The sequence below is a fragment of the Agelaius tricolor genome, unplaced genomic scaffold (assembly GCF_023055355.1).
Source record: "Agelaius tricolor isolate 1412-34295 unplaced genomic scaffold, bAgeTri1.0.p SCAF_4, whole genome shotgun sequence".
Classification (NCBI taxonomy): domain Eukaryota; kingdom Metazoa; phylum Chordata; class Aves; order Passeriformes; family Icteridae; genus Agelaius; species Agelaius tricolor.
This window is the reverse complement of record NW_027269264.1, coordinates 36,891,339-36,915,612: the sequence shown is the minus strand read 5'-3', so window position 1 is coordinate 36,915,612 and position 24,274 is coordinate 36,891,339. Positions and strand designations below refer to the sequence as shown.

Below are 24,274 nucleotides of genomic sequence, written 5' to 3'. Positions count from 1 at the left end.
TGAAAGTTAACAGTTAAATAAAAGCCAATTTGATATGGGAGCATGGAATTGAGAAAGAGTTACAAGGGAAAGCATTCAGACAATTTTCAAGCTTTTTTGTGTTTCAGTGCATAAATAAAGCTGTATTCAGATTAGGCTGCAGGTGTAAATTAGGAACATCTGTCTAAAAATTATGAAGGGTACTGAGAATTTTGTTAGCTTGGAAAAAACCACTGTAGAAGAGTGTATTTAATAAACTCCAAACTGTGAAGAGAGAAGACATTTCAGCACAGATAGTTTGCTTTTGCACTCATTCTGGTTTGAGTACCCTATCAATTAGTTACGCAGCCAAGTAATCCCTCAACTCACACTGAACAATTTCTGCAGAACATTTTTTTAAAAAATCTGATACTTGCTTGTTTATAAAGTAATTTCTGAATTTAAACCAGTAATTTATTGTACTTTTTGAACTGATAAAGTTTTTCTACAACTGTTTTCTCTGTCTTAGTGGCTCATGATTTGTAATTGTAAAGAAATAGTTTGCTGCTGAGAACCATGTTTCTACCTGTTAAACCTAGACTGAAGGTCTTAAATAGTTGAGAGATCTCATTAAAAATAATGATTTATATATGGCTGGTGATAATAAATAGGTAGATGGATTAGCTGCTATTTTGTATCATTTTAGGCTCCACCTTAAGTATATTTTAAAACTACACTCCTAAAATTTTACTGCTTTTTACCATAAAATCAACACAAATCAGAGAGTCTTATTGTTAGAGTAGAATATTAGTGCATTGTGTTAATCATAGGATCTGCTCATATAAAAAAGAAATCATTTAGTAGGCAGGGGAGTGCAGAGAATGAAGCACTATTCCGTAGCACTACTCTGTGGCAACAGCTGACAGAAGGTTGATTTGATGGCCAATTGATTGCTAGAAAGTTATGTTTACCAAAGGTTAGAGAGTCTGGTAGATGTATAAATAGAAACAGAAGATATGTTACAGTCAAATATTATGGATGGGTCCTCCCTGGCAAGTTAAAATTGTCTTCCTTATAAAATGATTCTCCTGGCCAAGTTAGTGTGTCAGTAGTGTAATATTCATTGCACTAGATAGGTTTTGTAACATTCTACACCAAACTGGGGAAAAAAATCCACAGTACTCCCTTTTCTCCTTACTAAAACTTTAATTCTATACAAGGCAATACCAAGTTATAATTAGATATTTTCAGCTGTTACTTCAGATGTGTGATCTCCATCTCAGTGTTGCTTGCATCCTTCCCAGTTGATTAAAAATAGAAGTAGCTGTGGCAGAAATAGTATTATAAATAGTTTGGCTAGAATAAATGCTAGTATGTATGCAAAAAATATTACAGAAATTTAAAGTCAGTCTTAAAATATGGTTAAATTAGTCAGCATGCAACCTCATTTAGGTGTGGAATGCATAGTACGGACACAAAAAAAGTGGTGAAGTGGGACCAAATAGTGATCTATATTTTGAAATGTCAGCCTAGAACTGGGGTTGGGGAAATGTTGGGTCATACCAGAGTTGGGAAGTAGTTCAACCATGCTGAGGTCAGGTTTGTGTCTTCAAAAAGACAGGTGTGGTTTTTTTTTTGTTTTTTGTTTTTTTTTTTCACAGAGAGAACTATGTTATTCACAGAATCATGTAGTTTAGAAAAGACCTTTAGTGCAAGTCTTTGACCTGCTGACCAACTGGTGCTATGTCCAGTCATTTCTTGAACACCTCCAGGGATGTTGGTTCCACCACCTCCCTGGCCAGCCCATTCCAGTGCTTAGGAACCCGTTTCTTTCTGATGTCCAGCTCGAACCTTCTCTGGTGCAGCTTGAGGCCATTTCCTCTCATCCTGTCTGTTGTTGCCTGGGAGAAGAGGCTGACCTCCACTTGGCTACACCCACTTGTCAGGCAGTTGTGGAGAGTGATAAAGTCACCCCTGAGCCTTCTTTTCTCCAGGATAAACAATCCCAGCTCCCTCAGTGGCTCCTCATAGGACTCACTCTGTAGATGCATCACCAGCTTTGTTGCTCTTTCCTGGATACACTCCAGTACCTCAATGTCCTTCTTGAATTGAGGAGCTCAGAACAGCACAGGATTCAGGGTGAGGCCTCAGCAGTGCCCAGTACAGAGGGCCAATCCCTGCCCTGGCCCTGCTGGCCACAGCATTGCTGATCCAGGCCAGGATGCCATTGGCCTTCTTGGCCACCTGGGCACAGCCTGGCTCATGTTCAGCTGCTGTCACCAGCACCCCCAGGTCCTTTCCAGCCACTCTGCCCCAGCCTGTGGAGCTGCCTGGGGTTGTTGTGACCCAAGGGCAGGATCCAGCACTGGGCCTTGTTGAACCTCACACCATTGGCCTCAGCCATGATCCAGCCTGCCCAGATCCCTCTGCAGAGCCTCCCTGTCCTCCAGCAGATCAACACTCCCACTTAATTAGTCTTATCCATGAACTTACTGAGGGTACACTTGGTTCCCTCATCCAAATAATGGGTAAAGATTTAAACAGCATTGGGTCCAGTACTGAGCACTAATGGGAACCTCACTAATGACTGTCTACCAATTGGTTGTGGCACCATTGTCCCTAAAAGTGTTGTCACCTCACACGCAGTAGGCCTGTTTACACATGGAGCTGAGGTATTTGTTTCTTTCATATTTGTGCTTAGATGAGAGCTTTGTGGTAAGTCTGAGAAATTAACACCAATTCTTGAAATTTTACACTGTGTATCCACTTTGGCAAACAGCGGCATGTTGGCTACAAGTTACCTACTTCTTGCATTAATTAGTTTTCTAAGTTCTATTGGTTGAATTATTCCCTTGCTTCTCATGCTGATTAGCCTGCATGCTCAGTCTTGCCCTTCTTTTTAGTCAGTGGGTTTCTTGATCCCTGAGTCGAAGGTCACAATCCCCCCCCCGCTGAATTGCGTTTTACCCTGTTGTCTCAGTGTACAGCTGCTGATTGAGCTCAAGTTCCCCGGAGCCTGAGGACAAGATGCTGTGAACTGGCACCAGTCCCTTGCACTACAAAGTGCATGAGGCTCTGGCACAGCCAGGTGACAGCAGAGAACAGCAGGAGCTGATGACTCAGCTCAGAAAGGCCCCAGACTTGCACAGGGTATAAAAACCCAGGTGGTCCTTTGTTCAGTGTCCTTCCTTGTGAGGCTGTGAGGCCTGTTTCAGGGGTAAGCCAAAACCTGTTCTACAACCCTTTTCTTATTCCATGTAACTCTCTGAGTAAAGCATTATTTCTGACCCCTGCGATATCAGCACCATTCATCACTACTCTCTGGGCCCAGCCAGCCAGCTGGTTTTTAACCCAGTGAAGAGTGCACTTGTCCAAGGTGTGGGCTGACAGCTTCTCCAGCAGAATGCCTCAGGAGACAGTAGGCTTCAAAGACTTTGCTGAAGGGAGACTGCATCCACAAACTTTTTGTCATCCCCCCAGGCAGGTCACCTGATCATGAGAGGAGATCAGGGTGGCCATGCAGGAGCTGCAGTTGCTAAATATATGCTGTCTGATCCCTTAGATGTCCTGTGTGTGCCATGTGATAAGGTCATCTGATAAGGTCATTCAAGGTCATCTGATAAGCTTCCTGGTCACTGAGGTACGTCACTATAGATGTACTTATTTTACCTACTTACTGTTGGTAAGCATGGGAAGTGTGGTTTAGGTGAATGGACAGTGGGATGGACCAAGGACTGGCTGAATGGCAGAGCTCAGAGGGTCAGGATCAGGGCAGCAGAATCCAGTTGGAGGCCTGTAGTCAGTGGTGTTCCCCAGGCATCAATACTGGGCCCAGTCTCACTCAACTTGTTTATCACTGGCCTGGGTGAAGGGATCCAAGGTACCCTCAGCAGGTTTGCTGATGATCCAAACTGGGAGTGGCTGATACACCTGAAGGCTCTGCTGCCTTTGGGCTGGGCCTTGGTGGGCTGGAGAGTTGGACAGAGAGAACCCTAACGAGGTTCAACAAGGGCAAGTGCAGGGTCCCACAGCTGGGGAGGAATAACCCCAAGGACCAGCACAGGCTGGGGCTGCCCCACTGAAGAGCAGCTGTGCAGAGAAGGACCTGGGGGTCTTGGTGGATCCCAAGGTGACAATGAGCCAGCAGTGTGGCCCTGTGGCCAGGAGGCCCAGTGGGATCCTGGGCTGCACTGGGAAGAGCGTGGCCAGCAGGTCAAGGGAGCTGATCCTCCCCCTCTACTGGGCCCTGGTGAGGCCACATCTGGAGTGCTGTGTCCAGCTCTGGGCTCCTCAGTACCAGAGAGACAAGGAGCTCCTGGAGAGGGTCCAGCAAAGGGGCACAAAGATGATGAGGGGTCTGGAGCATCTCTCTTAACAAGGAGAGACTGAGAGAGCTGGGCCTATTTAGTCTAGAGAAGAGAAGACTGAGAGGGGATCTCATCAATGCATATAAATGTCTCAGAGGTGAGTGCCAAGAGGATGGTGCCAGACTCTTTTCAGAGGTGCCCAGTGCTGTGACAAGGAGAAATTACACAAGCAGTTTAACCTCAACATGAGGCAGGACTTCTTTATGTTGAGGATAGCAGAACAGTGGAACTGACTGCCCAGGAATGTCCTGAAGATGTTAAAAATTCAGCTGGACACGATGACTGGACCAGATGATCTCTGGAGTCCATCAAACCCTAGCTGTTCTGTGATTCTATTATCTTCACTAATGAAATTAGCATGGAAGATACACTGGTGCTTTCCCTGACTCAGATAGCTTGGTGGTGTGACTGCAGAAAAAGGTGAAAGCTGATACATTAGCCTGCCAGTTTAATCATATAAATCAGTATATGAACTGGGAGGAATTTTTTATACTATTCCCTCTTGCAGACTTACTTTTGGACTTGCTTGTCTACTTCTGGTTTAAAACCATCTAGTAAGTGCAGATAAAAACTATTGTTGTCTTTCCTTTGCTTTTGTTTCATGTTGAATAGATACAAATCTGAAGGTGTATCTTCTATTCTTTTTTTATCTTTATATTTTGTGAGGGTCTTTTGGACTAGTTGCACAAGAAATCTGTGCCTTTGGAAAGTTCTTCCCATTAATTAGCAGATATTTCATGGTAGAAACTTGCAGACAAAGATATTTGACAGAGATACGAATTTGAGTAACAGTCACTGATCCTGTTAGACCTTATTAAGCTGGTGTAAATAGGATTATCAGTCAAAGGTAAAAGGAAATTTAAGAAATGTAATGCTTGAAAAACTTAATACAGTTGCTGATATGATTTACTGTAGTTTCACTTGAAACAATCATTTTGCCATATTGAACAAGGAGGGGAATGGAACTGTCTATAAAATGGCAATAAACCAAAAAGACTATCTGGGTCCTAATCTCATTTGATCTAGAGTGTTAGTAGTCCAAATAAAAACTATAAAATATACCTGACTTTATTGCTAGCACATAGAGAAGGACCAGGTAATGATATAAATTGTGGAAAAAGATTTATCACAGTTACATGTTTGCTTTTTTTATGGAAGAACGATTGTCTTTCCACTGTGTTTTTTAGCTGAAAACTGTGTCTAGGGTGAAACAGTGCTTTATGTCAAGAGTTCAGAAATTCTTACACACAGTGGTACAGCACTAGCCTAATAATTAATATTGTTTTATCAATTATTATTCCAGTGAAGTTGTCAGTATTAGGAAGTTGGGGTTGGGCCTCAAGGTAGTTGCTGCTAGACATCAGCTTCGTCTCTGCATGAGAGATTTTAGACCTAAGATTGATACAGATTGGTACAGGAGATTTGTGTGTTGTTGAACACATTTTGATGCTTTCAGATAAAAATAAAAACAGCAGACTCATAACGGTTGTGTTATGTTCCCTTTCTGATAGGGAAATGAATATTTAAAAAAAGCACTGAAATTCCCAAATTACATTTTTTCCTGTCTTCCTGTGGTGGATACTCAAAATTGAGATTGCAGCTAATTAGAGAACCTGGATATATCAGCAGGGAGAGCAATATAATATCAATATGGATCATAGGATTTTTGTTCTATTATCTTTGGAGGGGTTGAAATAAATTTTTCTTGTTTTGGAGTGTGTGTTGATTAGTATTTGAATATTTGTCAAACAGTTCATGCTGGTGGTGTCCTCTTGCCTACCTTATAGGAAGAGGAATAGTGACAATAGCCTTCTGCAGTTCAGTAGCAAACAAGTGTGGCAAACAGGCAGGACAAGGTAGGACATGTAGAAAAGGCCCATGAGTAACTATGTTTAGATTGATCTGGTTTAGGGGATCTCCAGATTTTTCAGGGCATTTAAAGCTCTGAAAGAAACCAAGCTTCAGCTGAAATTGAACAAGCTGAAAAATCAAATGTTAGGAGAAACGTGTGACTAGAGTTTTGAAGTGAAAAAAAGAGTGCACATTACGACTAACCCGTTTTCAGAAACGAGATTAATATTTACCTAGTTCGTCTCCAGACAGTCTCACTTTTTCCAGTCTAGCCCTTGCTTGGGAACTTAAAACTTTCTTTCACATCAGTGGAGTATATTGCTAATAAGTTGTGTGGAATCAGCTGAACTGATCAAATGTGAATTTATAAAAACTGATTAAAATGTCAATACTAAGCAAAATCTCTAATTTTGATACTTCTAGTTGCATAAGGGGCAGAAAATCTGGTATCATAAGCAGAGCAAATATAAACTATCCTTTTTCTGCAAAAGATATCTCTTTTGAAAGTGAAAATATAATGTTTTGTCATTGCTGTTCCATGTGATTTTTCTGGGTGAAAAAGTGAGTTACTTGTGCCCTTTATTTTTGGTTTTCCCCAAGTATTTCCCTTATGTGTGAAGAGCAGCTGCAGAGCTCAGTCCTGCAGGTCTGAGGGTGGGCATTGTGGGCACAGTACTGCTTTGACTAAACTGCCTGATTCAATTCTGCTGAGCTTAAAGCTTAGTTCCAGTGAACTTTCCTCTTCTGGCTTGGTCTCCTCCAGCTGATGATTGTGAACATGTTAAGGTAGAGCAAGGCCTGTATTTTGCTAGTGCTAATCAGTCCTGGAAGAAAGAACAAATGTATTTTGACATTTTTTTGCCCCTTCCATCCTGTGCAAAATGACTAACAAAAACCGTTGCAACCAAAGTCTGAGTGTAGGCAAGTCTCTTCTGCTGAAGGCAAGCTTAGTCATTTTATCATCTAGTTACTGATTTCAACAAAAGTCAGCAGGAGTTTCTGAATTGTATAATGCAAAACATGATTTGCATCTGGGGAAAGGAAGGCATCCAGATTCTTTTGGGCATAATGGTCTAAAGCAACCATGTCAAGAAATTCATGCTGGCCCACTGTGTGCTGTAGTAGTTTTTTTTTCTTTTGCTTTTTAATAGTAGGCAAAATCCTTTGTGGGTAAGCACTGCTTTCGGTTTGATGAAAGAACCTACAGATTCAAACAGAACTTAGAGAAATCACTGGCTTTAGTTAAACCATGGATTTACGGTTTTCCTGTTCTGGTTATCCGTAAAATTGTTTATATTTGTTCAGGTGAGCACTTGTACCATTAGCTGGGATTTATGTCTCGTCCAACTTTTTTTTCCTTTTTAATCTCTTTTTCCCTTAATATATGGTAACACTTTTAAACTTTGTTGATGGAAATATTCATGTGAACTTGGCAGCTGGAATCTGTTGAGTGTTGGTGTTTCAAACACTTTGCAGTCCGTGCATTTTCTTGATTAGTCATGTGGTGATGTACTTTGCCAATGGGTGAAATAAAGTGTAGGACAGCAGGTCAGAATTGAGCATAGATTTTCTAACACTGTGTTAGATGAAATGATTTTGTGTACTTGGAGGTGGAGAGTTCATTCAGAATTTTCACATGTTTTTCTTAAAGAAACATGGTTATTTATTTTTTTAAATTGAGCTGACAGTGCAACATAGCGGGCAACAATCTCTTAAATAACATTTTTCTACTATGTTTTAGTGTGAATTATTTGAAATAAAGAAAGATCACACCACTAGAAAATGAATGCAGAGATTTACAGAGTTAATGTTGGCAACAGTCAAATTGCTCTCTTTTCAGAAAGGCTTGTGCTTCTCATTGAAAGGGGTTTTTCACCTTTCACTATTTATGGTAGCTGCTCTTAAATAAGCTGTGCTGCATTGTTGTCATAAGGTAGTTGATGTGTTCTGCCACTGCTGCTTTTCATGGAGAAAACATGAGATCCAGCAGAGATAATATGCATAGTTTGCATAATTCCTAAATGCATTCCTGCTTCTCATTTGGGCAGGAGGTTACTGATTTGGTAGGGCTTTTTTTGTGATGATTTGGTATGTCCTTGAAGCATTGAGTATTATGGACTCCACTGGGGTAAACTAGGCTTGCCACATTTTCTCCATTGATGGATTTTATTGCTATAAATGGTATGTTTGTAGCACTTCTGATTTACTTATTTGTTTACTAACTTTCTTTTTATTTTTTTCCCCTGCCCATGTCAGTTTGGTTATTTTTTCTCTTTCTAACATTGAAAAATGATACTCAAAACTACTTCAAGTTTACGTTACTACTTCTTTTCAGGTTTTTTTACTTTCTCTGAATAAACTGTTGTAGTTCTTTGTCTTCTGTAAAAAAACTGCAAAAAACCTCTTAATTGTTCTTCTCTGTTTTCTGTTAATTTATTTCAAAATTTAGTTGGGAGTGTTATTGTATCCCTAAACAATATTTAACAAGGTAAACAAAGTTCTTTTGCTTACTAAATGTTATTACCTATCCCACAATTGAAGAGTCTTCAGACTATAGTGTATTTCATAGGAAAATCCTTACTTTTATCTCGTGGAATCCTGAAATGTTTCATCTTCTGTATGATCCATATGGATCAGTGTTTTTAATGCTTTATGAGAATTTCTAGAATACTACGCAAAACAAAACACATTTAAGTGCTATTTACTTAGTTGAGTCTAGTTTATTATAAATCTTAATGTTGTACCCAGTTCATCTGTAGGAAAATAGATTATTCAAATTGCTCTTGTACATGATAAAGTGATGGCTTTCTTTTTGTTATATGGTTTTTATATATAGCCAGTTTGGCATTCTTTTTGATGCAGTTAATTTGCATTTAAATTGATAATTTGCCTAGCACCTGAATATTGCTTTTACATCACACCTCAGAATACAGAACTGACACAAAGATATGTTTCTCCTTTGAAGGATACAGTCAGCAGTGCCTGTAACAAAAGCAGGGAAAGTTAACTAAGGAGATAAAAATGAATTGCATAGAACACACAGTATTGAATTAGATAAAATGTGGTTCTCCCTGGCCAAGTTGGAGCTTAAGTGCCTCTTCACTTCTACAGTATATTCCGATTACAATCCATGGTGGTGTTGCTAATTTTCAACTTGAAGTTTGGGGATGTGAGGGGAATAAGTTATCATGCAGAATAGCATCTTTAAATTTTGAAATGCACAATTAAGAATGTGCAGGATTAAGAATTAAGAAGCATTGTTTTGCCTCAAGGAGTGTTTTACTGAATGGAGTCTTCCTTGAGTAGTGATAATTACCTTCCAGAGCTTGCCAGTGCAGAAGTGGCAATTTCTGTTCATGGAAATGCTTGTGAAGGGATTATCTGTAATTTCAGTTGGTGAAAGTGAACTATAGCAAGCAAAAACCCTGGTAAAGTGGTGGCTGTGTCTGAATGAGTGGAAAGAATCTGTAAGCCTTCAGCTAAAAGACAGAACATCAGACTTTGCTGTAAGGCGTGGATACTGCCAGGTTCCTTGGCAGCAAGTATGGGAAAGGAAAGATAGTGATTTTGACTTAGCCAGTGAAGAAGGTATTTGGTACAGTTGTCCTGAGAAAAATGGATATAGAATTGCATCTTGGACAAGTCTAGAACTCAGACTGCTTAGAAGGAGGTATTGCAAACACAAATTCACTTGGGTCATCTGAAAGGAAGAGCAGTTTTATATTTACATCTGTTTTGAGAGAAATCAGATCCAAGTGAAAACACCTTGACTGACAAAGAAAGACCTCAATGTATTTTCAGCATCTTTTTGAAAATTGGTGAATCCTGTGTTCAACTGCAATTTTTAGGGTAAATAGCCACTCCTAAAATTCCAACCTGATGTTAATAGAACACTATTTCTGAGGCAAAGGCTTGCTATTCCTGGAACCAGGAAACACTTAAGGTTGTCATAGAAACAAAGGACAGCTTTGCGAGAGAAACAAACTTGGAGCAGAAGATGCACATTTGGTGTGAGACACTACCACTTGTAATTTGTTGTGGTTGATCTGTCACAGACATTGCTGCTCTGTGATCCAAAAGAACCAAATGCTGGCAAAGTTGGAAGCAATAAAATAAAAAGCATAACCTGCCACTGTCTTGCTTAGAAGGTATTTAGAATGGATTAGTGCAATGACTTGATATATTAATCTTATAAAGAGGTCAAGATTAGCTTGTAAAAAGCTCTTGCACAGTGTAATACCTTTCTCTGATAGATCGAAACAATACTTTACTTTGTCACTTGCACTGTTTTATATTCTTATGCCACATCCAAATGCAAGATCTGCTGTCATCCCCCAGCTTATCTTCAGCAAAAACATAGTAATTACTTACGAAGAAATCCTTCAAATTCATTCCTCAAAGCACTAAGTCTTGCTGTCATTGATGATGATAAGAAGGTGAATTGTGTGCCATTGCTGATTTCTTTCCTTCCTGCTGTTACTAATGCAGTGAAATGTTACAATTTTAAGCTGTTAAGATCTAACACAGGTTACCAGAAAGCTGTCAGATATTTAAAATTTATGATGGATGGGGTAGAGCAACAGTGTTTAAAAAAAACAAAAACAACTCCTTTTATTAATTTTATTATACTTAACACCTCACCAGCTGAAGAATGCAACTGAAATTTGTTTTGAAAGGTGCACTTTTCCAGACTACTTTTATGAGCAACTCGAAACTCTGAAAAACTTCGAAGATTGCAGTTGTTGGAAGATGAAGCAGATTTACTGTGATTGCAAAATCAACCTTGTATTAACAATATGAGCTGTGTCTTTGGTAGTTTATGAATGCTGCAACTTTTTACTGGGTGTTTAAAATTGAACCAGTAACAAGCAGTAAGTTAATGACATTTTTTCTTCCTTGCATATAGGAGACAAAATTCAATATTTTAAATTTTCTCTAACTTGCTGGTAATCTTTACAAGGAATGTGAAGAAGTTAGTGTTTTCTAAGTCTAACCTCTTTTGTTCAGATCTATTTATGTTGTTTTTTTTTTCTAAAGGTAGTGGGATGGAGGCTTTGACCCAAAATATGTTTTATTTGTTTAGTGTGATGTGTTTATAAGGCTGAATATCTGCACTGTGGTGAAGATACTGAACTTGTGCATACTGAAGTACCTTAGAGGTGTGTAGGACCAGGGGAAGAATCATTATTATTGAAATAATCAAAAAGCATTATTCTTGTCAAAACATGTTATTGATAGTAAAATGCTCAGAGTAGAGAGTTTGAACTGATTGACAGCTGCAATTACATTCAGTATACCTGGTTCTTAATGCTACATCGCAGCAATTTAGCACAGCTTGCACAGATCTCTTAAACTGGAGGCAAGGTTTATTATATTTTGTGACAATAGTTTTTGAGACACACAGGTCCTCAAGGGCAAGAGTCTCTGGTCCATTAAATCTGCTGTATTTTATTGAGGTGGAATGAAACAGCCCTAAAACCAGCCCAACTTGAACTGGCCAGAGGAGGATTCCATGTAGGGCAAGGGCAGAAGAGCACAGTGGGATCCTCTGGGGCAGAGCTGGTGACTGAGAACCATGCGGAGTTGTAGCGAAGGCATCTTATTCTCTTTTTAATGCCCTAGGCCCTTGCCTGCTAAGTATGTGATCCAAAGGTCCTGACCCTGCTAAGTTTTACCTTCAGCAGTCTGCATGCTTTGGATGCTGAGCAGTGGAACTAGGGCAGACAGGTCTTCTGGGTCTTCTGCTGAGGCTTTCAGAAATGAAATACTGATGTACCAGAAAACTGAAGTTGATGCAGGTCATTTGGAGTTTAACTGAGATCTGAACTGGAGCCTTGCAAGGCTGAAGAACTGAGTGACTTTTGGTTTGGTATCATTTGTCCCTCATTAAAGTGGCTGTGACAAAAGTAAAAGTGTTGTCTTTAACTTTTTAGTACAAATAATGTTTTGTATACCTAGGAAATAAATGATTTCTCTAAGTTATAAGCTAGACCTAAGTCCCATGTAGAGTGTGTTTATGCTTTTCCCACCTGTTTTGCATAGAGCCAGTGGTGGAGCTGTGTTGTACTATTGCAAAGCTAGCACCATGTTGGTGAGCCTTCTCAGGAGGGATAAAGTCTGTAGTGACACAGTCAGTAATCTGTTAATTCCTTCAGGCTGTGGAAAAATCTTTGGGGTGGATGAGTCCTAAGTAACACCAAAAAATCATGTAGGAGCTGTAATAATTTAGTGTGATCTGAGTGTGAAAAACATGCTTCAGTTTACTACATTTTAGTTTACTTTTTTTTTCTTGGAGGTACTCCAGCTGGAGAAGCATGAGAGAAGTGACCTTTCATTTTAACAACATGGTTGTAATAGATAGGAAAAATGAGGATAGAAATATTATCCAGGAAGGATATTTGTTTTATTTCAGTACTTCTTTTGTTTATATGTATATTGTTTTAAAATCCAGCCTTAGAAATGCAACGTTTTGTAAATTGTCTTGTATGAATTATGTACAAGTGGTTTTGCTTTATTTTTTCTGTTTTACAGGGGGTGGTCTTGGCACTTTTAACATCTTTAACAGTGAGCCACTATTCTTCTGGAGCTTCATTTGATAGTCAAAAGTAGTGCTTCATCATGGCATGCATGAGAATGTGCCAAGTGACTAATGTGACTTCAGGTGTCTACAGAAGCCAGTGTCTCTTATTTGCACTGCTGTAATAATGATAAACTACAACCAAAACACTCTGATTGAATCAAACAAACAAAAAAAACCCCACACAAATTCGTAGGAAACAAATTTAAAGTACATGTTGCAACTCAAACCCCCATGTACGACTCTTGCTCATACCATTTGGCAGCTTTCCCACAAGCATTGTCTATTACAGTATGACAGTGCCTACCATTACAAGTTACATGTTAGAAATAGAACACAATGACATTGTAAATATTAAAGAAAAAAACACAAAGGGAAGTACGTGGGTTCTAACTTGCAGTAACATTTTGTTCATGATGAATGTGACATTTTAAATTGAGGGGAATTACTCAGCTTCATAATGCAATATTGTATGCAGGTGTAACTGTTCTTTTGTATGTAAGCACATGTTATGCTAAAAGATGTTGTTTTAAAATGCAAATTCTGAACAGTTGCTGGAACTTCCTAGGAAGTACGAGAATTTGATACTGAGGCCCCTAATCCTGCTCTCCTGTGCCTTTGCATTACGATGTCTAATTGCATTGTTTCACACTATTTTTTCCTTCCTCATTCAGTGAACAGGATGGGCGGTACTCAGGAATTGAGCTGCTACTTGATATTTTAGTCCTTATCATTTAGTTAGCAGCCCAGGCTTTATTTACTGCACACCATTTAAAACTCTCTAAAGAATACATAATTATTCATTCCGTTATGGCCTTTTATCTAAGGTGCCTGGCTGAACTATTTTTGTCCATTTGATTGTATTCTCATATGTGTTTTCTGGTCAATACCTATAGCTTTATCAAACCACAGAAGTTGAATCATTCTCATTGTCCTGATTAGAGCATATCTGGGAGAAAACCTCCAGAAGGGGTTCCTCTGGTGAGCACATTTAAGCAGGCCCTCCACCAGCTGGTTTGGGAAGATTTCCTGAGAGAAAAGTGGAAAAAACGTGTTTATTTAACAGGCAGAGCATTCAGCAGCACAAAAATTGAACAGTATTAAACAATAAAACCTCTTGCCAATCTGAAGATATGACAAACTCAGAAAGCCTCCTTTGTGGGCTGTAGCTCAGCTCACTCAGTCTCTTATCAGTCCCTCTGGTGCTGGAAATGCCTCAGCACCGGCTTGGCCCAGTGGGCCACAGGTGCTCTTCTGGGTATTCAGTCCAGAGCAGGTTTAAATGGTTCCAAGAAGGAAAAAAACCACAGTCCAGGGAACTTGTCTGCCTCAGCTAGCTAAGAACTAACTAAAAGCAAAGGAAAGCTTTGTCCCGCCATCTGTCTGTGCACAGACAACACAGTCCAGGAGCAGAATGTGGAGGAGTGAGTGCAGTGTCTGAAAACAAACAGACGAATGGGGATACAATTCAGCATCATAAAGTCACCCCAGGACATGCATATGCAACCTTATCTTTCAACAAGGATGATGTCCTTCAAATGTATCTTGACTGTGTATCCTCTAGGTCAGATAAGTTGTCCTTTTATTTGAATGCAGTTGATTCTCTCTGCTGGGCGTGATTGGAAAGATAATGCTTGACTAACGTAGCATTCAGGTTCATGTGAGAAATAAAAAAAAAATGAGGGTAATTGAACAATGGAACAGATTGCCTGGAGAGGTTGTGGGTGTCCATCTTTGCAAAATGTTCAAAATGATGTTCAAAATCCAGCTGGGTGTAGTTGTGATTAATTTGTTGCAGTTGCCTCTGCTGTGAGTAGGTTGAACCAGAGGATCTCCAGAGATGCCTTCCAGCCTCAGCTATTCTGTGATTTATGCAATAGATGATAATATATACTTGTAGTATATATATTTTGCTTGTTTCTGATAGGCAAAACTTTATGGATCTTGTGGCTTTCTTCTACACTAAAATAACAGAAAAACGTTTGTTTTGCAGTTTCTATTTGACTAGGAGGCTATCTTGTCAATCCCATAAGAAATTGTTTAACTGTTAAACCATAGTCTGACTGACTATTTAACTGTTCTCAGCAAAAGCTGTAGAAAAGTTTGTTGTTATGCTAGTACTTTGTAGGAGATTGTAATAAATTGTAATTATTTATTGTGGACCAAACTATTACGTACTTAATCTTTCTTGGGTTTAAGACTATAGTGTAGAAAGCCTGGTGGCAATGGTCTCCTGTTCAGCTTGTGATCCTGTAATTAACAACTTTTGAGTATTGGAAAGAATTTAGTTTATCTTTGTCAGTGTCAGTATCACTTTGTCAGTGACTCTTACAAATTTTAGTAGTGTCGCCAGTGCATCATAGCTGACTGTAAGGCTTGTCCATAAAATCTGTCTATTGCTTGAAATACTTTAATATTGCTGCTGCAAAAAGGTACATTTCCAAATGCTAATGTTAATATTTCAAATAAGAAAGGAAAGTGGTACATGTAACATCTTTTAGTATCCCAATATACCACTTTTGTCTCTCTGCTACTGATGGGAAGAGAGGATTGTGGTACTTGTCTCAAAAAGACTACTTCAAATGAAAACATTTTATTGTTAATACACTGTAACTTTTTTCTGTTGCAGAAAGAGTTGAGCCTTCCAAGAAGAGGAAGTTTGTAAGTATATGAAGTTTTCTGCTGTTGTGCTTAGATTGTAGTATGTATTTTTGACAGTTTTAGAGTAGACTAGTTTTCTTTTCAGGGCAGTTAAAATGGCGGTTAAATGTGGCAGTTGTTCTGCCTGAGAATACATACAAAGAAATGAAAATTGTAAATGAAAACCTATGGGTTATGCAGATCCACCATTTTTATGCTGATCTTTTAGAGAAGCTATTAGGATTTTAGAGAAGCTATATGAGGGATTTCCAAAGGGATGCAAAGTTTTTAAGTTCAGGGTTTTGTTTTCTATTGAAGATTTTTCTTGTTAAAAATCAAGGAAGAAACATGTTTTCTTTGTGAATGATATAAAAGAGAAACTTGTCATGCTTATGGAACTCCATGAACAGTCTCGTTGAGAAGGTAGGATAAAAGAATAGATGAGTTTACTAAATATATAGGATTGTTAAGCTACTATTTTGATTATGGAAAGACCATATATTCTTGTATAAATTGTTACTTATAATAATATGTACTCAGATGTTGAGTTCATTTGTGCTTTGCTTAGATTTCTATACCTTGGCTTTGATTCTCCAGTGGTTTTGAGCTGTTTGTTTTTAAAACTTGTATTTTTTATTTGCATCTGTTTAATTTCTTATTCTGTATTAGTAACTTGTTGAGAAAGTATTGGGATAAGAACATCACAAAATATCTTAAGAAGAAAACTCTGTTCACTTACTGCTTTATTTCAAAAATAATACTATAAGATGATCTGTAGCTTATTGGTGACAATTTTGAGTAAAACCCTGTGCCCTTGCACAAGAGGCCAGTTATTGGTTTCAACTTGATAGTGCTGTGTAGGTTTTAATGATAGCAGGTGAGATATGTGAATAACTGAAACTGTAACTGCTGGGAAAGTGCAGTGAAGTGCTTTGTTGTTCTGACTCAAAGAGCATACCAGAAGTCTGTACTTAATAGGATATCTGCTGTGTTGGAAAAGACTCTTATTTTAGGTTTGGATGCATGAGAAGTTTTATGGTATACAGTAAGCAAGCCCATTATGTAAGAAAAATCAAGAAAATAGAAAACTAATTTCTTGGCAAGTATTTAATTATTTAAATATTTCAGTGACAGAGAGAAAAACAGTTAAAGAAAATGATTTTTGGTGCATTCTTCTGGTATCCTTCGTGCTTTGTTAACCTGAAACTGTTGTGTGGGTACAAGACTGCCTCTGTTTAACTCTGTTAAAGTTAATGGCTAAACTGCTGTTCACTTCAGCCAGAGCAAAAAGTGGCTCTTGGAACTTGACCTTGCTTATTCTTGCTAGGATGTTTGACATTAAATGTTATTAGTTAGTTTACTCCAAATCTGAAAAATGACTGCATCTCAATCACCTCAGTTGCATTCACATACATACTGGTTTAGCTGATCACTGAGATACTAGTGTGCTTTTTGTGATGTTGCTGAGACTTTATTAAACTGTAGTAGAGAACAGCATCTTGTCAGCATAATCATATCCAGTTATTGAAGTGCTTAGGTTTCTGCAAATAGTTGTAGTGAGTTCACCCTGGCTGGGTGCCTGGCACATACCAAAGCTTCTCTGTCACTCCCCTCTGCACCTGGACATAAGTGAGAAAATGCAGTGAAGGGTTCATGTGTAAAGTAAGGTAAGGACTGGGAGAGATCAGTCACCAAATACTGTCACAGGCAAACAGACTTGAATTTGGAATAGTCATTGAATTTATTACTAAAAGAACCAGGATAATGAGAAGTAAAATAAATGCTAAGAGCACCTTCTCACACCAATCCATCCTTCTCAGGCTCTGCCTTTCCCCTCTCAGTGGCACAGAGAGACAGTGAATGGAGGTTATGGACAGTTCATCACATTGTCTCTGCTGCTGCTCAGGGAGAGGAGTTCTTCCTCTGCTCTAGTCTGGGGTCTCCTCCATGTTCTCCATGAACTTCTTCAGCATGAGTCCATCCCATAAGCAACAATTCTGCATGAACTGCTCCAGTGTGGGTCTCTTTCCACAAGGTGCTGTCCTTCAGGCACAGTCTGCTCCAGTGCGGGTCCCCCCACAGGGTCACAAGTCCCACCAGGACCCTGCTCCAGCATGGGCTCCTCTCTCCATGGGTCTGGAGGTCCCTGTCAGGACTCTGCTCCAGCCCAGGCCTCCCACAGGGTCACAGCCTTGTCTCAGGCATCCACCTGCTCTGGTCTGGGTCTCCTCCAGGGGCTGCAGGTGGATCTCTGCATCCCCTGGGACCTCCATGGCTGCAGGGGCACAGCTGCCTCACCATGGTCTCACCACAGCTGCAGGGGAACCTCAGCTCTGGCACCTGGAGCACCTCCTGTCCCTCCTTCACCAACCTTGGTGTCTGCAGGACTGTGAACAGGGTGACCCCAACGTCTGGGAATGATTGGCATCTGACTACATTGATTCAGAAGGCTGAACAATTGCTTTATTAAACTATATTATATGACATTATACTATACTGTACTGTACTGTACTATACTATACTATACTAAAGATACATACTAAAGAAAAGCTTGTGACTGTCTCCAGAGAGTTAGGACACAGCTTCGAGTGATTGGTTAACTAACATAATCAACCATCACCAGAATCCAATTACCAAATCCCTTCAGGTAAACAATTTTCCTAACACGTTCCACATGCGCAAAAACAACTGGAGCAAAGAATAGCGATAAGAATTGTTTTCTCTTTCTCTGAGGTTCCTCACTGCGATTTGCAGGAAATAGAAATATCCTTTGGAAGTTGTTCCTGCCTGCTTTCTATGAAGAGAGCTGCAGCTACATATTGTCGCTCTGCTCTTTTCTGGCTGCAATTATACTTGTGCAATAACTTTTTTTTTTCTTTCTTAAATCTGTTACCACAGAACTGTTTACATAATTTCATTTGCCCATCCTTGGTGAGCGGCAGGTCTGTCCTGGAGTTGCCTGGCATTGGATCTGCCAGACACAGAGAAAGCTTCCAGCGGCTTCTCCCAGTAGCCACCTTCTAGCTCCCCTACTACTAAAACCTGGCCATGCCAACCCAGACAATGGTATTTTAAAATTACTTTAATAGTGCTTAATTAAAAGAGCTCACACTGCTGAGGTTAGCAATAGCTGTGGGGTTATGTGCATGGGCCATGATGACTGCTGTATTTGTATATTATATAAATGTTGACATGAAGGTTGAATTTCAAAATGTGAAAAGTCCTATGTTTTCCTTTGTGTAGACATCTAGAGGTCTTGAACAGTTCCAGGCAGGGACATCTCACACTGTCTTTTGGTGCTTCAGGCCCAGTGTCATGCTGAGGACGCAGCTTTAAACAGGACAGGGAGAGCTATTTCAGGGGTGAGGAATCTTAGCATAGTTGGCTAATCTGAGATGAAGAGTTGTGGTTGGCTGAGAAGTGAGCTTCTCCATGCTTGGAGCACCCTCTGGCTGTGTTGGCTCAACTCTTTCTCTGGACACAGGCAGAATTGATCCAGGTTGCAACTTGCTTCATGCAGTTTCTTTAGCACGTTAAATCGCCCAACTGCACAAATGCTTCTTTCTGGCAGCAGGATGTGGTGGCTTGGAGGCCGGATGAATGGATGGGAGCTTCCTCTCAGGCTGACTCCAGCAGCAAAAAGACTTTATATAAGCTTAGCCTGATGGTAAATCTGCGTGGCTGTTAGTATCCCACTTTCCAAGTCCATTGGAAAACTGAATAGGAGTATATTTTTGCACACTGCTACAATAGGGATGGGTTATTTATGTCTTGATGGAATATTTTTATTGATTTTTTTATTTTCACCTAAGACTTCCAACCCTAACCCTAGCTCAGTTGGTTAGATCATGGTGCTAATAACACCAAGGTTGTGGGTTTGATCCCTGTATGGGCTGTTCACTTAAGAGTTGATGTGATGATCCTTGTGGGTCCCTTCTAGCTCAGACTATTCTGTGATTCTGAAATATCAAGGAAGATACTTATGCTTAATGTAAAGCCAGACTCAGAAATACAGATTTAATTTGATCAGAATTGTGTTGCTGTTTGTGAAGCACACAGATCCTCTTATGAACCAGGGAATGCCTGATGGCATTTGCACATCCCTATCCAAGGATGTACACATGTACACACACAAAAATAGGTGAGCATAAATTTACCAGTAAAAAGGTACTATAAAGCTTTAAAATACTCTCAACATAGTACGCATAATTTTTCACTGAAAAGGGACATGATGAATTACATTAAAACAGATCATTCCTTTTTCTAACACATGATGTGATAAATCATAAAAGAGGATGTAAGTGGGTAAAATCCATAGATTGTGTGTATGAGGGTGGGGTCTAGGGGTGACTTAGTGTGAGTGCAGTAATTGTGTAATTAATGGTTGTCTGGCATTGGCAAAAGTGATTGATGTATATAAGCATTTTTAAACCAGCTTTGGCTGTGTCTTCTTGTTCGTTTTGTGAACAGAAGTTGCATTCTCAGCGAGTAGAATTATTTGTCTTTGATTTTGTTTTGGTAAAGTTTCAAAACTGTATCACATACACAAAAAGAACAAATGACCATATAACCACCTGTTTTATTCTGCTGCCTGAGAAAGTTCTTAGGCATTGAGAAAACTGGCAGAAGAACATCATGTGGGTAATCACTACTAGTCAGCACAGCTTGAATTTCTAATACTAAACCTTGAAAATCTGATATCCTGAGGCAGCTTCTTGTTCATTGATTTTTCCACAATGTCATTAATTTCAGGAAGTTCAGTTTTCTTCAGTTAAGGAATGTCTGAAATTTGTTAAGAAAAAATGTTAATCACAAAAGGAGTTGCAATGTCCTGATGAATTGTATGATCTAGGCTGCTGTGTGCTGTATTGATGAATTGATTTCAATTTGGCAATGATGCTACAAAGTTTTGAATAATTTCTTAATTTAGAGAGGGAGCTTCTTGAGGCTGTGCAATTCCTAGTGTGCACACACTTACTAAGGATCTGTACGACTGGAGTCTTGGTGGGGCTCTGGGTGGAGTACATGATGGCTTGATGAACCTGTGCTTAAAGAATTGTAATGAGAGGCTGTTTTATGTTTGTCTCTTTTTTTAAAATTTTTTTTCCTTCTTTTTTTTCTTTTTTGTTTCTTTGTTTTGTTTGTTTGTTTTTTGATGGGGGTTAAAGGTGACTTGACTACAAATAAATGTATGCTTTTACCTTAAGAAAAGAAGCACTCAGCTTTTTCTGGACAATATATTTTTTCCTCTCTTGCTAGTAGTATCACCTGTATTCTAAATATCTGCCCTCAGAAGAAAAGAGGCAGTTGCTGAACATCAGGGATCTGCCAGCATTGTATCTTCAGTTAGGCATTCCGCCATTACAGATTTTCCCCTTGAAATTTTCAATATTACTGCCATTCCATTATGTAGAGTATAGGCAGACTTTCTATGGATGTCATGAAGAGCAATCATGAAATCCCAGTGAAACACTTCTGTTTTGTCTCAGAGGAGGAGGGAAGTATTTTTTCCCCTAACTCTTTCCTATGAAATACAGACTTGAACATATTTTACTGCTGTCAGTATTCTAAACCTGTACTGTTGCTCATCATAAAGGACATTAGTGTATTTGTTACCTACAGTTATGTGCCTATAGACAGACTTGAAAGTTTTAAAGCAGACATATGTCAGCGTGGCAGCGGGGCCTCTGTTGGCCATAGCTGGGAGTGTACCTGCTCCATAGTTAGGTTGTACTGGCTGTGTCTTCTGTATTTTGTGAACATAATGTTTGTGGCTGTGGCCATTCTTTCCCCTACCACCACTTCTGTCCCTGTCTAAAACTTCTGGATCCTATTAATTTCCTTTCACCCTACTATCTGCTGCCTCCCTTCCCCCTGGGAGTTATGCATCATGCTAACTGTGTTTCAAAGTTTTGTTGACTGAATGCAGTCCTTTGCATGCTCTGTTTTGCTGGAGGTTTTCTGCTTGTTTTTTCAGCCTTTGTGTTAAGCCAAGTGCCTTCCTTGCAGGCATGTCCTCTGGGATAGAGCAGTGGAGAGCTGGGGCAGAGGTCCTAACAGAGGTTCAGGCTTGCAGAATTCACTCTGTGATTGTAGTTTTCATATGGGGATAGGCATGCCAAGAACCTGGTTGCCAAATGCTTGGTGTATGGCAGGATGAGTGATGGCTCCTGGGAGTAAGCTGAGGGGCAGGCAGCACATGCAGTTTTTGAGAGGGGTTGATGGCTCACCGAAAGACCGGAGCTTGCAGAAACTGAGTAGGTTACTTCAGCCAAAAGCATGGGTGGCAGGAAGGTGGGTGGCTTCTGTGGCAGTCTGAAAAGGAAAGTGGAGGTTAAATGGCAGCAGGACAGAGATCTTCTTTTGTAGGTATGGAGAAGGAAAATATCTCATTTGCATGATACTATTTTGTTCCATAAGGGCTAACCAATGAGCTCTGCCTCTGTGCAGTCTTTAACGAGTCTTTGCTCACTGAGTCAAGGCATCAGCCAACCTGGTATTCGCGCACATTCCTTCCATCTATTTGCTCTTCTCTGCCATCTCTGTCCTCTTGTTTTTTCTCCTAAACATTGTAGGATTTCTGCTTCTCTGTCATATTTTTTCCTAGCAAGCCAGTCAAGCTTAGACCTGTGAGGCTTAATGAGGTGTGTTGCAGCAGATCTCACAGGCATGTGAAAAGGTCAGAAAGGGTGCTGGGGATAAGTGGATCTGCATTATTGTCGTGCTTGCCTGAAAAGGGTAGCAGATAACTGCCACAGGGAGCAAGTGAGTCTAAAAGGCTGACACAGGGAGTTTCTTACTTTATATTCATTGTTTGTTGACTGCCACAGTGCAAAAGGCAGCGTAATTGCATATAATCACATTTCCTCAAATCCCAGTGGCTTCACTCATGAATGTTTAGTGTGGTCATGCCCCTGAGCAGTGAAGGCAAGCATGGTATTTGAGACAAACATGCTATCACAGGTGCTCCTGACACAGGGCTGAGTGTGCTGCTGTAAACAAGCAAGTTCCTGCTGTTCTAGCCTGAATGGAAAAGCTCTCTTGTGCCTTTGTAAACGTTGTGCAGGGAATATGGACATTGGGAATGCTTTTTTCCCCTCTGCTACATGGTACTACTTTGCCATCAGGTGACTGGACACATACCAGACTTCAACACAATATGCGATGGAAAGATTTTAGGTTCTTGCTCTATAAATCATAACTTTGCTGGCTTTTTTTAAAAGTCACATTTTACCAGTAAGCCATACCAGCAAATGTGTCTTGGTGGGGTGGAGGCATGGGCTGGGGATATTGTGACTTTCAAGAGCCTTTTGCTTTGTTTCTTATAGGGTAGAAACACTAACAGGAGATAGCACTGGGCTGCAGGTGTAATAATACTGGACAAGTGGTTGTAGTCATTATTTTCCATTAGTGACCTAGGTGATAGATGGTTCATGAACTAGATGATGTTCATGAAGTTTGCAGCAGACAACAAGCTGGGAAGGATGCAAGTATATTGAAATATAGTATGGGGTTTCAGAATCATTCTGACAGCCTGGAGAAAATATACCAAGTAAAGTAGAAATTCTACTCCTGCAGAAAATTCTGCAGATATGCAAGATAGTTGAATAGGAGTTAGTTTTCAGAAGTGATCTGTGAGGTTTGATACCACAGTTGCTGTTGGAGGGCAGTGGGTATCTTGTGCTGGGAAGCTGATATTTTAAGCTGCAAAGCATGCAGCATTATTCTGTCCCACACAGAACTTACAAGGCCTTATATTGAAGTGCTGTGTATTGATGTCGATCAGCTGGAAACAGATGACAACTCTCAGCTGCTTGGAAAATTGGACATGGTATATGGAAAAATATTTACTGTGCTGGGGTTATTTATTTTAGAGAGGGGAAGGCTGAGGGGTGTTCATGAAAGTCTTCCAGTATGTGGAACACCTGCCATGAGTAGGAAGTAAAAGTGTTTTCTGTGTTATTAGGGTGTACAGTAAGATTTAATGTGTTTAAATTGGATCAAGGGGATTCATCTCAGACATGGTTGAAGCAGAGGAGTGTGTAGCTGGGAGTGTTCTGAAATCACTGTCAGTTTTTAAGAAAGATGAGACAAACATCTGTCTGGAGCAATAGGAGTAATATAGGTAAAATGGACCTCTCTTGGGGAAGAATTTGTGACCACTTGACTTTTCTAGCGCTCTTTATAAATGGCCATTATGTCCATGGGATTATTTGCTCAGACTTTCTGCTGAAACCTGATTCCATATAATACATATCTGCTTTGATGGAAGAAAATACTGTCTCATCAGGGACAACATTATTAATTTGTACCTGTCTGTAATGACAGAATTCCCTGTGGAAATGTGTATAGGGCTTTATGTAAGCATAAGACAGATAAGGAAAAAAAAGATGCAAGCTTCAAATTTCTTGAGGTTTTTTTTGGTTGTTTTGGTTTTGTTTTTTGAGGGTTTTTTTGTGGTTGTTGTTGTTTTTGGTTTTTTTGTGAAAGACTGATGGTTCTCTTACAGCTGCTCAACTCCATTTGGAGCACTTGCCTACTTGTTTGTTTAATGACAAAGAGAACCAGAAGGTGAATTAAAAAAAAAATAAATAAATTGAAGCATACATGGGGTAGCCTTACAGAATTTTTGGGAAGCTTCTTCTTCAGGCATATATGTATTCATGTGCATGATAAGGTCTTAACAAGGAATCAGTTATCAACCAGCCAAAACAGAGCTTGGTAACTCAGTATTAGTTGTTGGTAGATGGGTATAAGGTTTTGGGAGAATCCAGCTGCAGGCTGGACTGTGGAATCATGAATTTGTGCTTTAACTTTTTGAAGGAGATATTCAGATATGATCTTAAAAACAGTTCCATAGATGTTTTTTATGTCTTTGAGG

The 24,274-nt window shown here is 39.7% G+C and overlaps 1 protein-coding gene across 6 annotated transcripts in view; it reads left to right on the top strand.

The window, feature by feature from the left end:
• The window catches only part of MAST4 (microtubule associated serine/threonine kinase family member 4), a 278,365-nt gene that overhangs the window by 120,141 nt on the left and 133,950 nt on the right, over positions 1 to 24,274 (top strand). For all 6 annotated transcript variants that reach the window (XM_071425284.1, XM_071425286.1, XM_071425285.1 and 3 more), the window contains one exon: positions 15,383 to 15,414. In XM_071425284.1, coding sequence (XP_071281385.1) covers positions 15,383 to 15,414 — 32 coding nt within the window. The remainder of the gene's footprint in view (positions 1 to 15,382; positions 15,415 to 24,274) is intronic.